This window comes from Acinonyx jubatus, chromosome B4 (assembly GCF_027475565.1).
Source record: "Acinonyx jubatus isolate Ajub_Pintada_27869175 chromosome B4, VMU_Ajub_asm_v1.0, whole genome shotgun sequence".
NCBI lineage: Eukaryota > Metazoa > Chordata > Mammalia > Carnivora > Felidae > Acinonyx > Acinonyx jubatus.
In genome coordinates, this window is record NC_069387.1 from 113,464,946 (window position 1) to 113,480,659 (window position 15,714).

At 48.5% G+C, this 15,714-nt stretch overlaps 1 protein-coding gene across 1 annotated transcript in view; it reads left to right on the top strand.

The window, feature by feature from the left end:
• Window positions 1–15,714, top strand: part of PLXNC1 (plexin C1) — a 147,405-nt gene that overhangs the window by 115,671 nt on the left and 16,020 nt on the right. The window contains exons 22-23 of the mRNA XM_027071096.2: window positions 7,804–7,981; window positions 10,427–10,530. Of these exons, the coding sequence (XP_026926897.1) occupies window positions 7,804–7,981; window positions 10,427–10,530 (282 nt within the window). The remainder of the gene's footprint in view (window positions 1–7,803; window positions 7,982–10,426; window positions 10,531–15,714) is intronic.

The window sequence follows — 15,714 nt, forward strand, 5'->3', positions numbered from 1 at the left end:
CCTCTTTTTCTGTGGGCGGCGGGGGTGGGGGTGGGGTGAGGGGTAGTGGTAAAATACCATGATCCAGGAAGCTTTGGGCTCTCGGTCTTTGGGGGAAGGAAAATGAGGTAGAGGGGGAGGTAGGGCAGGCAAGAGCAGCACCAGAGGGGGCATCTGGTAGCATGTCTCGGGGCTGCTGACTCCAGCTTAAGAAAAGCCTCAGATCAGAAGCTTTGGAGACTTGCTCTTTTAACTCGTGGCTCACATTTCTTCTCCTGGACTTCTGGAAGTAGTTTTCTTCTTTTCTACCACCTCTCCTCTAAACTTCGGTTCGGTGTGGGGCGCCCGGGCGGCTCAGTCGGTTAAACGTCCGGCTTCGGCTCAGGTCATGATCTCACAGTTTATGAGTTCGAGCCCCAGGTCGGGCTCTGTGCTGACAGCTCAGAGCCTGGAGCCCGCTTGGGATTCTGGGTCTCCCTCTCTCTCTGCCCCTCCCCTGCTTGTGCTCTCTCCAAAGTAAATATTAAAAAAAAAAAAAAAAGAATACATAAAATTCAGTTTGGTGTAAGAACCAGACTTTTCTCTTGACCTTCATTTGGCTCTCAAATGAAATTAGATATTTTATAGTTTTATTTAATGAAAGCCATTATTGGCCTAAGCCCTGTTATGATAAAGTATTTTTTTAAATGCATTTTTTAAAAAATTACCTTCTAGGTATTATAAGGTATCATACAAGGATGTGGCAACATCCCTCCTTGTGAGCCAAGAATGTGGGTGAGGACTTAATGAGGTAGCTGGATCATCCTTTCCCCACCAAAGTATGCAAACAGCGTGGGGAAATGCCTCTTCCCGGGCCTTCGATTCATCTTCCCAGCCCCCTGCAACCTTATTTTTTCTATCTCCTTGGTACCTTAACCAACCAGGGTGTGTGAAGGAACGGTGGGTAAAGCCACCCGTGAAACACGAATGTGCTGGTCTGTCTAGGTGCTGTGTACCTTAGCGCCCGAGGTGTTATGTCGCACGGTGCCCGACAGGCGGGGCTTAGGGTCTGACAGTCTTGGGGGTGAATCCGAGCTCGGTCACTTTACTAACAGGCTGTGTGACCTTGGGCAAGTCACCGGACCTCTGTAAACCGTTTCTTCATCTATTAACAGGTGATCATGAAACCTAGCTTTGTATGTTTGTTTTGAGGTCTGAAAAGAGCATGGGATGTCTAGCCATCATACCTCAGAGCAGTTCCCGTCATTTATTTGTAAGAGTTTTCCTGTCTGAGCCGTTTCTCTTGTCGATCGTAAGGTCTGCAGAGCACAGTGTCCTCTCACCATTCTTTCTGGTTGGCCACTCATTGTCGATGGGTGACGGTTTTTGGATTAGCTGCGCTACGGGCAAGGTGACCGCTAATCCCTCTGTCTGTGTGTTTAGAATCTATAGCAAACGACATCCCGCCAGACAGATGTGAATGGAAGACCACAATGATACATCTGAACAACTAACTACCTAAAGGCGAGGGAGGGGTGTGGTCGGGGCTGGCGGTTCGCGACCTGCTTACAAAAGGACGGGGTCCTTCCGTTCTCTGGGTTCTGGGCCCATGCATCTTCCAAATACCCTTGCCCTTCTAACAGCCCTTCTTGGTGATAGGCACGTTGCTGAATCCATCAGAATGCAATTCTGCTGCAGGAAACAGAGAGCCAAGCCACCCGGGGCTTAAGCAACAGAGAAGTTTACTTCTGTCCCTCAAGAAGCTCTGGGGTGCACAGTCTGGTGCTGGTGGGTGCCTCTGCTCTGGGACGTCCTCACAGACCCAGGCTCCTGTCTCTCATCCGCAGCCCACCTCATGGTCTAAAGTGTTGGCTCACCCCCGCCCAGCCTTCTGCCACGTTCCAGCCAGCAGGACAGAAGTAGGGCTGTAGAAAAGGGGACAAGTGGCCACCAGCCGTCTTTTAAGGAAGTTTCCCAGAGGCTGTCACATTGCATATCTGCTTAACTTCATTGGGCAGAACATAGTCACCCGGCCACGCCCGGCTGTGGCAGAGGCCCGGAAAGGTCATTTCTCCTCTGCGTGGACGTGAGCTCCATACAAATGCCTGGAAAGTGGTACCTTTCACCAGCCCGTGGCGTCCTGCAGGTTGAGTGGGCTCCATGGGGCCCCATGCCAAGCCAAGCCGAGGAGGTTGAGCCTCCTCTGCTGGACTGTCTGTCCAGCCTGTATGCCCTGAGAGCATCTATCGAGATCTTCAGGCACATTGGGACTGCCCCTCGACATTTATCACCTTGACTGGTGGCCTTTTGGCTTTGCAGTTAAGAGAATGGTCGTGTCCTAGTGATGACCCCCAGCAGCTCTGAGATTCTGGACACATTTCTGAACCTCTCTCTCTCTCTCTCTGTTTCTTCATCTGCTAAGTGAAGCTAATAACGGTGTCCACTTCACTAAGCAGTTATTAAATGAACAGAGCAGGATTAAATGAATTAGCAAAGCGTTTACGACAGCTCCTGATAGTAAATGGTAAGTGTTCAACATGCTACATGTGAGCGCCGAGGACGATGGTTAGAAACCCGGAACGGTATTCTCTTCTTCAGCTTTTGTTTCCATAAATAGTAACGGAACCCCTCAGATGGCAGGTGGTGGTTTTGGAAAGGCAAACACAGTTCTTCAAGTCCTCCACCCTCCATTCTACCAAAAGGAAGTGGGACTCTTCTTCTCGACTTCCTGAGCTCGTAGCCTGACTAGAAGATTGAAGCTTGCTCCTGGCCAGTCTAGTTAGAATCGAAGCCCAGTATGTCACTGTGCAGGGGCCTCCTCATGTACCGCTGCACAGGCAGCTCCTTTCCAGACTCAGTTCAAATGCCCCTTCCTCCACGCAGTCTTCACTGATTTCTCACCCTTTGACAAAGCTCCTCCAAGCTAGAGGTAACCTCTCTCTGGACCCCCAAAGCACTCCGCCCATACCTACTGTTTTCTACATGGTAGTAGAATTCATTATGTGTATCTCACAATTGTTCTCTTCGTCTTTACATACTTCCCAGTCAGGATCAGTGCCAGGCTCTACTTTGTATCCTGTGGAATGCCCTGAACACCATGTCCAGATGCAAAGTAGGTGAGGGTCACTGAGCAGATTTAGCAACCTCAGTATCAACAAAGTGAGCTCTGTCAGGCTGGGTACGTTCAGCTGTAAGTAAGAGAAAATCCGAATAAAGGTGCTTGAAATAGTAAGGACGTGGAATTGCATTCTAGAGCAGAAAGTCCGGAGGTGAGCAGCCTCAAGCCCGGGCCATCGACCCATCAGAGTCACCATCTTTGGGCTCCTTTTGTGCCTCCTTCCTAGTCACAAAATAGCTGCCACAGCTCCAAGCACTGCTCTCCCCTTTTGTTGGGAGTAGAAACCCTTTCCCTTTATATCTCACTGGCCGAAACTGGGTTACATGATAAGACACCACCAACCATATCCGTTGTCCTAGCTTTGTTGACACATTTATGCCAAAGAAATAGGGAAAGCCAGAGCTGTTCAGGGACAGATTTCTGGAGAAAAGACCAGTGTAGATTTTAGAGCCCGTTAGCCTTCTGTGGGTATTGAAAACTAATGGTCATCCCGTAGATTTGGACCATGCTTAGTTTACAAAACATTTTCATATTTTGAGGGCATCTGGGTGGCTCAGTCGGTTAAGTGTCTGACTTCCACGCAGGTTGTGATCTTGCCGTTAGTGGGTTCCATGCTGACAGCCCAGAGCCTGGAGCCTGCTTTGGATTCTCTCTCTCTCTCTCTCTCTCTCTCTCTCTCTCTCTCTCTCTCTCTGCCCCTCCCCTGTTGTGCTCTCTTTCTCTCAAAGAAAAACATTAAAAAAATTTTTTTTTAATTTTATTTTGAAGGCAGGATCGCCAAAGGTTTGAGTGCCTGCTTCTGCCATGTTCCTGCTGGGTGATTTGGTGCAATTTCCTAGCTTCTCTGGGCCTCAATCTGTCATCTGTAAAATGGGAATAATAGTAGAATCTATGAGATAAGGTTTCTGTGTGCTTGGCACACAGGAAGCACTCCTTAATTTACTATTATTAGGTCACTATTTAGTGACCCTGTCACTCCTCTTAGAAACAATGAGAGCGTTAAGGCTCAGAGAAGCTAGAGGACTTACCCACGCACTCACAGCTGAGTACAAGATCTGACCCAGATGGTCTGATCCTGTGCTCAGGGCCCTTAGCCCTCCTGTGTTTCCTTCTTGAATTCTCTGTCAACACTTACTGAGTGTTGCACCTGGTGGCTGAATAGTGTTTCAAAGGTGATGCTTTGGTCTGCCAAACGTCCTGTGAATCATCTGAAAACAAGGACTATGTCTAAGGTCTCTCCTACACCCCAGCCCCTGACACCAAGTAGGGGATGGGGAAGACTCTGGTTAAATGGGTTTGTGAGGGGAGAGATGGCCCTTCCATGGGGGCTCTTTCCTGATGGGGAACAAAGGCCCAGTGTGTGCTGAGCCCAGGGTGGGGTGAATAGGTAGGGCCCACTCTGAGAGGCCCCCGACTATACTTAGACTTCGGGAAATTGCTGTTGGAGCAGTAAGCGTTAGCAGCATAAAAAATCATTTTGTGTCCAAATTGACGCTCAGAATTCCCTGTGGCCTCTATAAAATACCATTTTACCTTTTTTCCACCCATCTAGCTGTGGAGGCAGTGGCAGATTTACATTATTTTACATCCAGTTAAGGTTGTTTTGTTTTGTCTTGTTTTTTTGCCTCCTCTTGGTTATGTTTTTAAGTAGAACATTTATTGCTTTACCTGTAAAGAGGTGTTTTTGTTAAAGACAATAGTGCCCTTTAGGTAGTCACAGAGTGTTATTTCACAAATACCTATAAAACTATTAAACAAGCTGGGATCGCTGGAGCTCTGATTAAAAGGTGCTTTCTAGTTGTCTTTATCTTCGGAAGCCCTGTGAAATGGCTTAACCACCCTTCTTCCCACTGTGAGCAGACCAGCTCGCAGAGAAATAAGGGAAGACACGGGCAGGTCTGCTTAGACTGTAAGGGCAAGGTCAGCATTTACGCCTCCTGAACCCTCATCTGTGTTGGGGATCTAGCTTCGGGCTTTGCTTACTAGCTTGCAATTTTTGCTTAGGACCCATGACAGGGTTTCCGGAGGCCCAGGGTTCCTACGTGGTGGGCGGGACCAGAAGGCAGGAGAGAGGGCCCAGGTTGGGGGGGAGGGGAGGAAGGACCCTGGAGCTGAGTAGTTCCTGATGCCCACTCCTGGCTCTGCCACTTACGAGCTGTGTCCCCAGAGCAAGTTATTTGACCTCTCTGTGCCTCCATTTCCTCGCTCAAAAACGGGGATCATAACACAGCCCCGTAACCAGGATGTTGGGAAGGTTAAAAGACGTGTATACTTGGCAGGGTGTCAGTAAGGTGACAGCTGAGAGTGGCCACCAGTAAGTAAGTGCCACCAGTAAGGTGGCAGGTGCTGAGAAAGGGAGGTGAGGGAGAGGACTCTGGCACGAGGGTGGCCACCCCGGTGGCTTCTAGATTTTCCGCCCCGCACATGCCCTCTACAGCCTTCTCCCTCGGCCAGCATTTCCGGGCAATCTGCCTCCCTTCCTGCCCCCTGGAGCTCCCCGGCCCGGAGGTGCCCTCTGTTCCAGGAAGAAGGAAGCTGCCAGGCGCGTACTCAGGGGTTCAGACCGCACTGCCTTGGTGTTGATCACTTAGTTGGGACTGGAGTGAAGTTTGCCCCGGTGTCACTGCGCGCGGGAGTGTGGGGCAAGGTGTAAAGGCCCTGAGTAGAAGACCTGCCTCTGAGACCACCCCACGGTTGGCAGAGCCCCTTTCCCACGGCCACGGGGCTTCCGCCCTTGTCCCACCGGAGCGCCCACCAGCCAGACCCTGGTCTCCGTGCCCCGCGGGTAATTCGGTTCGTCAGCACAGGAGCTCCAGGGCAGTTGCCACTGCGACTCCCACTCTGCAGGGGAGCAAACTGAGGCACAAGAGGCGGCCCCTAGAGTGGGTGCTCGGCCACGCTCCGCTTGCAGGCAGCACGCTCTTTCCGCTGCTGGATACGGAGCGGGTACGGAATCAGAGCCCTGGCCGCCGGGTCTCTGAGTCTCCGCAGGAAGGCTTACTCACAGTGGCTATAATAAGACTTCGGATGAGTTGCATGAAATAGTAACTTCCCACTTTTACCATCATCATCGTCCTCATCCTCAAACCCTTCCCAGGGGCCCAGCCCTGTGCGGAGCCTTTGATGTGCATCATCCCATGTAATTAACAATGCCGGTACTGTTGTTATACCCATTTCCCCCCCCCCCCTCCATTTTATTACCTTTTAAAGTTTTTTTTAATTTATTGCTTTTAATTTTTATTAATGTTTGTTTCTGAGAGAGAGTGCGAGCGGGAGAGGGGCAGAGAGAGGGAGACACGGAATCCAAAGCAGGCTCCAGGCTCTGAGCTGCCAGTACAGAGCCTGACGCAGGGCTGGAACTCCCGAAGTGAGTTCATACCCTGAGCCTAACCGACTGAGCCACCTAGGTGACCTTACTGTACCCATTTTAAAGTTGAGTGAACCCTAAGGATCCCCATTCTCTCCTTGTGTTTTCATTTAAAAAAAAAACAAAACACTTCCATTAGTTAATCATTTTACATTCCCTCATTACAGCCAGGTTCAAAAACATTAAGTAACTGAGCATTTCACACCATACCCTTGATTCTGAGATTACCAAGGTACCTCAGAATCTAAACTGTATGTGATGCTAATGACAAGATGCTCTTCCCTGAATCTGTCCCCCCAAGGAGCTGTAGTAGGTAAACGTTGTTGTGTTAGATGTGTTTGTTTGTTCTCAAAGTAAACCCGAAATTGCTTTTAAATTTGTTTTGAAATACTCCCTCGTTCTTGTGTTTTCACACACTCACAAAGCCCTTCCCTTCCCCCATCAGTCTGATTCTGAGGCTTTGCTGCATTAGGAGAATGTGAACTGGCACTGAGATGTAAGCAATGAATGCAAGGGTACTAGTACAGGGTGGGGATCTCAGGGTTTTAATGAGGGCTTGGGAAACTGAAGATCTTGAAAGTGGACGGGGAGATAAATGTTATTGCAATTAATGCTGCATATTAAAAAGTAACCTCTTCAGCATAATCAATACGGGGACCTCCCTGACCTTCCCTGTCACCTGGAATTTCACTTCTGGGACTCTGTGGTACCGTTAATAAAAAAGACAATCGGGGCACCTGGGGGGCTCAGTCGGTTGAGCGTCCGACTTTGGCTCAGGTCATGATCTTACGGTTCGTGGGTTCGAGCCCCACATCAGGCTCTGTGCTGACCGCTTGCTCAGAGCCTGGAGGCTGCTTCAGACTCTGTGTCTCCTTCTCTCTCTGCCCCTCCCCCACTCAAGCTTAGTCTCACTCTGTTTCTCAAAACTACATAAATGTAGTGTAAAAAAAAAAAAAAAAAAAAAGATAATCACCAGTCTGCCCTCATGTACTGTGGAACCTTTCCAGTTTTGGGGGGTTTTTTGTTTGTTTGTTTGTTTGTGTTTTGTTTTGTTTTGTTTTTGAAGATGAAATTAGAAATCACCACTTCTAGAACATTTATGTGTATATATATTTTACTCCCGGATATATTTATTCAATGCTTGCTCTGTAATGAGAGTTTTAACTTTTCTGTTTTCCTTTCCATTATCCCTGAAAAGAATGGATTATGGAAAAAAGATTAAAGTAGTATAATGGGACACAGTGTTTGCTAATGTGCTGTCAGAGGTATTAGTGGGACTCACCAAGGTTTGTGTCTTTTATGAAAGCCTTTCAGATTGCAATTATCTAATAGACTTGGAAACCTGTTTGTATTCTTGCAGGCATTAAACGTCGTCTTTGAAAAGATCCCAGAAAATGAGAGTGCAGACGTCTGTCGGAATATTTCAGTCAACGTTCTTGATTGTGATACCATAGGCCAAGCCAAAGAAAAGATTTTCCAGGCATTCCTAAGCAAAAATGGCTCTCCTTATGGACTTCAGCTGAATGAAATCGGTCTTGGTAAGGCAAGGAGGGAGCTGTTCTGTCCCAATCCCTGATGAATGTCTCTTCCGCCGGCTCTCTCCCTCCGTCTCTCCCTTTCCCCCCTGCCCACAGCATGCATGCTTCTGTTTGTTGAAACTTACGTGGCCTGGGGCTGTTCCCAGAGGGCATGTCTGGGGGCCAAGAGACTGTACTGCTTTCCCAAGAGCATGTACATGATTTTTTCCTAGGCAGCGTTATCCTTCAAAGATGCTGGAGTTTTGTTTTCGGGTTTTTTTTTTTTTTTTACAAAAATATTATGTTTGTAAATCAGATTCATGAGATTGGTAACCCTGAGACTGAATGGATTCACCTTGCGTCAAGAAGTACAAAAAGGTGTAAACCCCGCGCCCTGTGTGTGTGTTGCATTTCACATTGGCATTTGATTTGTTTGTTGTGTGTCATTAGCGGGTGGCTCAGACTCTGGGTGTTAACTGAAGCACACTGGAAAGGTCATCTTCGTCTCTGCTAATCGCGTCCTGCATTAAGTATATTCTCCATCCTCCCCAACGCGAAGCAGCATCTGCTCTGAATTCATTTTCGGGCTCTACTGGTCTACTGCAAAGGAGAACATATGCATGAGCGCTCTAACAGGGCTCCACTCCACTCAAATGTTCATCAACATTTTAAAGTTGAGCTCCCCGCAGCCCTCCCAAGAGACTGTCGTGGGATTTTATAGCAGATAATGGGACAGGCAAGAAGAGTAAAATCACAGCAGTGACAGACAGCGTAACAATGTTTATCTCCCCTCAATGTACAGTCGTAGCCTCCACGAAGCAGGCAATTAAAATCACCCCACCTGGCTCTCCAAGCCAAACCTCCTGCTAAAAGGCCATTTAGAAAAGCCTGGAGGCAGGGCCTGGCAAGTTGGGGTGAAACAACGCAAGCGTGCAACTACAGGACTTGGCTTCAAAGAAGGGACTAAGGCACCTCTCTTCTGCCTCTTTTCTGTGTCCTTCTGTTGGGTGGACTGTTGGGCACTTGCAGACCATTTTCGCTCATTTGGTTAGAGGCCGGGCCAAAGAGGCAGCCCCAGACGGGAAACCATCACCTGACCTGGACTGTCAACTTCCTTCCCTACCTTTGCAAAAGTGTGGCTCTGGCTGCCAAGAGCTGGGCACATGGAGCCAACAAGCGTGGGGAAAACAGTCCAGTGGCCTTAGTCCTGCCAGTGCCGGGTCAGCAGTAGCAACCTCTTGCCGTTCTTGTGTTTGAGCCCATCGGTTCTTCCTGATGTAGGAAAGTAGAGAGCAGAACAAGTCTATTAGAAGCTTCTGATGGGAAATGGGAACACTGCATTCCAGCCATGTCAGGCTTCTGCATGTGTGATGATCTTGTAAACTACCTCCAAGGCTGGCCCCAGAAAACGAGGGCAAAAGCCTTAGAACCAGCCATAAATTGTATAGAAATCCAATACCGGAAGCAGCTGTGGTTAAGACCGCTTCTAGCAGAGGCTCACAAACTCAGATGCCCACAGGGGCAGGAACTACCATAAATAGGGGTGTTGGCCCATCTAGGACACTGGGAAATGGCAGGACCCAACTTAACTGGGGGGAAAGACATGCCATCTAAAGGATCGGTGCCACTCGGCTTCAGCCAGTGACTGCATGCGGGCCTGTGTAGTCAGTATTATCCGATGATTCCGTTTTTTGTTTTTTTGTTTTTAAAGAGAAATCAGTCCGAATTTTTATGTGCAATCTCCTGCCTTGAATGCTGGTGACTTGGTGCTGAATTGACTTTGAATGTTGGTGCTGAATAAGTAAAACGTTGTGTAGGTTCACACACAAAAATACACATCTGTGGGCCACATTCTAGCTCCAGGGCACAAGTTGGCAATCTCCATAAAACAGTTTGAATGGTGTGGCTTGAGATATTAGCCCACCAATGCACCCCCACCCAAGGACCTACAGAAGATAATTCACAATGCACCTGCTTGGGAACTTAAAAATTTGTAAGGATGCATTATTTTGTTTCCATTGGCTTTACTTCCAGGCTTAGCCTTGGAGTACAAGCTTCAGGGAAAGGTAGTCTTTTTTTCTTTTTTTAAGTTTATTTATTTACTTAGAGTGAATGAGCTAGGAAGAGGTGGGGGTGTAGAGAATCCCAAGCAGGCTCCACATGCAAGCACAGAGCCCGATGCAAGGCTTGAACTCATGAACCGTGAGCCGAGATCTTGAGTCAGATGCTTAACCAATTGAGCCACCCAGGCGTCCCCAGGGAAATGTAGTCCTAAAAGTCAGAGCCCTAAACACAAAACAGAAACAAAACTCAGGCTACCAGTCTGGCTCATATATCTCCAAACTTTCAGACACACATTAAACACTTTATTTATAAATAATAATTGCTACCATTACAGAATAGCATTTAAACTTTCTCACTTCAATTTCAAAGGAGAACAAAATGCACTCTTTTTTTTCTTTTCAGAGCTGCAAGTGGGCACACGACAAAAAGAACTTCTGGATATTGACAGTTCATCTGTGATTCTCGAAGATGGAATAACCAAGCTAAATACCATTGGCCACTATGAGGTAAGAGCAAGGCTTAGCCCCCAACATCTCCTTCCCCAGGCCCAATCCTGCCTCGATAGATCATCTCCGGCAATTGTTTAAAAAAAAAATTACGGGACCCCCACCATTTTCTGGCAATTTGCAGATGGCTTGTTTGCAGGTCAGCAGTTTTCTTTAGTTGCTCATTTGGAAGAGCCTGGGCATTACTGTGTCTCATGGTCAACAGATCCCCCCCTCCCCAAGGCCTTCGATTTTCATGTGACTGATCAGTCTCCATCCGGCAGTTTGGGTGGGAAACTTCACCTCACAGGTCTCCACAGTGTTCACAGAGCCACATAACCTTTGTGTGGGGTCCTTTTTTTCTGAAGAAGTCCTACATTTCCTGTTCCTTTGCAATATTCAGTAATACATCCTTTTTTTATGTTTATTTTTGAGAGCCAGACAGAGGGAGCGAGAGCAGGGGGAGGGCAGAGAGAGAGGGAGACACAGAATCTGAAGCAGGCTCCAGGCTCTGAGCTGTCAGCATAGAGCCCAATGCGAGGCTCGAACCCACAAACCCATGAGATCATGACCCGAGTCAAAGTCAGATGCTTGACCGACTCAGCCACCCAGGTGTCCCCAGTAATAGCTCCTTTGGCCCCTGACCCACATGCTGGGTGAGTGCCAAGGTGGGTGTGGGGTGCACATGACCTCTCAGAGATCTGTGTGCCAGAGAAGGCTGCATGGCACGAGACAGAGAGAGAGAGAGAGAGAGAGACAGACAGACAGACAGACACAGGAGGCAGGGAAGGTTCTGGAACACACTGAGATGAATACTGGGAGTCATTCAGCAACATTATCCAAATTTTTGGTGAATATCTGCTAGTGCTGGGTTGCACACAAGAGGAACAAAGACCAAGTTCCTGACTTCAAGGAGCCTACCACCCCCGGGAGGGGATGAAGAAGGGGGAAGACAAGTATGAGGCAACACCTATGGTGTAAGAGTGCTGTGGCTCAGAGCATCAGAGAAAGCTTCCTGGAGAAAGCTGACTAAGCAGAGACCTAAAGAATGAGTACTTTCCCGGTCCGGGATGGGGCACCAGCACACCCCACAGGGAAGGGAGAAGACACATGTTCATCCACACAAAGACTTGCAGCTGCCTAAAACTTGAGATTGTGGGGGGGAGGGGGTTGGCAGTGAGAGCCAGTAATAGCCAATGTGATGGAGGCCTCACTCTGTGCCAGGTGCTGCCCTCAGCATTGCCCCTTACTCTGGCTTAGTCCGTCCCATGTATAGCAGTCCTATGAGGTAGGTGCTGTTACTAACCCTCTTTATAGATGGTACACTCAGGGACGTTTACCAGCAGCTAGTCAGTGGCAGAGCCAAGATTTGGACTCAGATAGTTGGGTTCTAGGGTCTGTGGCTTAACCAGTACCTGCCAAAGCCTGACTGAGAGGAAGGCAGAGAAGTGGGGAGGGAGGCAAGAAGGGGAGATACGGATTGTACAGCCCTATCAGCTTCTTCAGGAATTGGACTTTTGTCCCAACAATAATCCCAAGAAGCCATGAGAGGATCTTAAGCAGGGGAGATTTGTGTCTCAGACATGCCTGTGGCTGTGTCTGAAGCATGGTTATAAGAGGTACAAAGCTGGAACTAGGGAGACCCTTAGAAGCTGTCACTGGAAGAATTTCAGGTGATGAATGATGTTGGTCAGAAATGACATGGTGGCTCTTGAGATGGAGACAAGCAGAGGGACTCAGAGATGGGCAGGAGATGGGCACCATAAACCATGCAGGTGGGAGAGTCCCTGGGTGAAGGAGCAGCCAAGATGGCAGGTGGATGCACTGATGCAGTTGGTCTTCCAGAGACAGAGGAAACAGCAGGAGCAGCTTCCCAGGCCACTCGGAGAGTAGGTGCCTCCTGTCTTTCATGCCTGCGAAGTCCCCAGGAAATGTGTTTGCACCGAGAAGGCCTTTGGACCCTGCAGGCTCTCCCCTCTCCAGGGAGGAAGCAGAGACCATTCTTGAGCAGAGCTTGCTGGGCAGTGGCCAGAAACAGAGGACACCTCTTCCTTGGGCTCTTTGGCTAAGTGGTTCTTAGAACTAGTTTGGAAATAGCTTCTTTGGGTGACACCTGGGTGGGCGCCACCGGAGCCTTTGCCGGAGAGCATCCAGTAGAGAGAGCCACAGGGTAGCGACTTGCTTTTGTGCTCACCCTCCCGCAGCTCAGACTTTCCAACCCTGAAGTCACCTTGCCAAGAGCTTTCGGTCTCAGCTTTTGGAACTTGTAAAAATCCCCAGGGGGCTTTCTGAGCGTATGTATGCCTGTGAGCCACACTCAGAGAAGCTGTGCTCCAGAGGGAATTTAATGGATAGGAGGTTAGAGTTAGGGGTGCTGCCTGGCAAGTGTAAGAACTTAGGGGCTTATCAGGGCATCAGTTTGAAGTTCAGGCTTGCAGCCTGGCAGTCACCTTCCCTCCGTGTTGTCTGGGTAGCGAGTTTGTCTCGGCGGGTTTAGAAGGAACACCACCACAGACGCCCTCCTTTGGTGCCCTCCTTTGGCGAGCTAATGTGCTTGTCTTGCTCAGCTGTGCCAGGAGGGCTGGGCCACCCTGATCAGGCTTTTTTGGAGTCCCCTGGCGACCGTGTGGCATGAGGTGGACCACAAAGGAAGGGGGTGTGGCCACTCACTGCCCTTCAGAGGGAAAGGCAGGACGAGCCACTCCAGCAGGGAAAAGGAAGAACCACCATAGCTGTCTGCAAGGCCAGGGGGAGGGCTGTCAGGAGGGATAGAACATCAGCCTTCACTGGAGACATCGGCCGTGCTAGACACCTATCTGCTTAAGGATGATAATGAAATTAATCCGGCCTGTAGTCACTTCCCGTCCAAATGATTTATTGGCTTCATACCCTAGCATTGCCACATGGTGGTAATAAATGACAAGACTAGGACACAAGGGCTTAAAGGATTCTCCTTATGTTTAAAAAGCTAAGCCGTAAGGCAAATAAACTCAGAGAGCTTGAAGGAAACTGGGGAGGTCATCGGCCCTGTGCTCTCCATGCCTGGACCATCTCAAATGCCCTGTTTTTCAAAGACAGTTCAGGAAAAAATTATCCACCACTACCCTCGGCCACCGAACTCTATCCCCAGTTTAGTAGTTCCCCTGCAGATTCAAAATTGGGAGTAATTTGACAGGGGTAGGCTGAAGCTCACTTTTGTGCTTCTGTTAAAAATTTTCTCCTGGAGCTTACGTTTCCCTCCAAAGAGACAAGATGCTAATTACCACTCTTATTTACTAAAGCACCCTAGTTTGAGTCACTGCAAGTACTTGAAAGCAAAAAACTGTATTTCATTTAAAAATAGGGTCTAACGTGGAATTTTAAGTGATTCAGACTCATCTCCCTCCAATTAGCCCAAATTGCTTAGGTTTTAAAGTTAATCTTTGGTGACGGCCAGTTCCTCCTACTATATAAACAAAGTCCCGTTGCTGGAGTGGAAACCTGGTTCTTCTCTCCTGTTCTGTCCTTAGGGCAAACAGAGTGTAGCTGATTTCCTCTGAATGATTTACTGTCCAAATATTTGAAGAACAGGTTTCTAGAGGGGATCTGAAGGCACAGCAAAAATATAGCATCTCATGGACCAGATGCAGCCTCCACAGCCCCAAATTGCTGGCAATGCTCTGTCATCTATAGGATGGCATCCTTGCCAACCCTGGGTGTCGCCAAGATTGCTTTGCATAGTGATGACAGCACTGTTCATGTGCATAAGCACAATTCAGGTTCACAACCCTATGATGAAGGTGCTTTTATTACCCTCGTTTTCCATCAGATGAGTGCAGAGGAGGGTGGATTTCTGCTACAGTCTCCTTCCGTCCCGTGCAAACAAGGGGTAAAGCCAGCATCTTTACAAACACATTAAGCCAGAGGCATCTTTATCCCCTATAATTAAATCCTCCCCAAGTGCTTCCTTAACTGGCCATCGCTGAGTGTGCCTTTCCTATTAAGGAAACTGCACTGTGTTTTGGAGCTGATAAGATCAGTTGTGTGTATGTATGGAGAGGTGTCTCTGGGTCCAGGCTGTCTTCCCCTCCCCTGCACCTCCGTGTGACCTTTTGCTGGACGGTGTTATCACACTTACACCCCGCAATAGGGTGGCATCGCATATACAGAACAGGTGTTGTGTCCGGCAGGAAATGCCCTCTATAGACTTCACCTCACATTCTGAACCATGAGGTTCTGAGGGGCAGAAAAGATGTTTAAACCACTGTGATGTTGAAGAACGCTCTCGTAACAGGTGCATGCTAATGCCGCAGTGGTCGTCGCCACCGCTCAAGTTGTCATTCAAATGACATGTAGAGCTCATAGGGATGTTCCAAAGTGTCTGCTAGGTAAAGGCAGCGGTCCGTCCAATCAGGTGTGTCATCCGTGACACTAAAATAAAGGGATTTGACCATCTCTAAAGGTCTCTTGCAGCACGAATGACTTTAGACATTTATTCATTAAATAAGCACAGAGTGCTTCTTGTATACTGGGCACTGTTCCAGGGGCTCTTACAAATAGCAGCTCCTTTAGTCCTCTGTACAGCCCAGTGAGGTAGATGGATACTATCATTATTCCCATTCTAGGGCACAGGGAGAGGTTCTGCGTAGCTCTTCTCAATGATGCCCCAAGGCCGGAAGCAGATGAAACAGCAATGGCGCTGGAGACATGGCTCTTCTCAGGGCCGGAGAGATAGGCTTGGTTCCAGCTGGGCTTGTAGCCCATGCCTCCAGCCTCTAAGGCAGCCTCGGCTAGGAAGCTGGGCCAAATGATGAAAAATCCTGGTAGTTACTTTCTCTGATGTCATATCCAAAAAGGTAACTTCTCTTAAAATCTTCTGATGAATCTCATGTCTGTGAGTTTATCAAAATCCTTATTTTTAATTCTACTTCAACATAATTTAAGGCCAGTGTTCCTTGAAGATGACAACAATTGCCTTCTTCAGATAGGAGGCCTCTTGTAGGCATCCAAGAGCTCACCACCCCAGCCCAACAAAAGCAGGGGAGTGCTTAAGGTTCCCAATTTCAGGCACACTTTTAGAGAGCAAACTGGCTCCTAGAGGACGAGGTCTGGTTCTGACAGTCCTCAGAGAGAGTTTGCTACTGGCCCAGGCTGAATTCCAAGTACCCAAGGAAGACGCAAGAGCCCTACTGGCATTTTAACTAGTTGGAGGCATCCTTTAGAGCT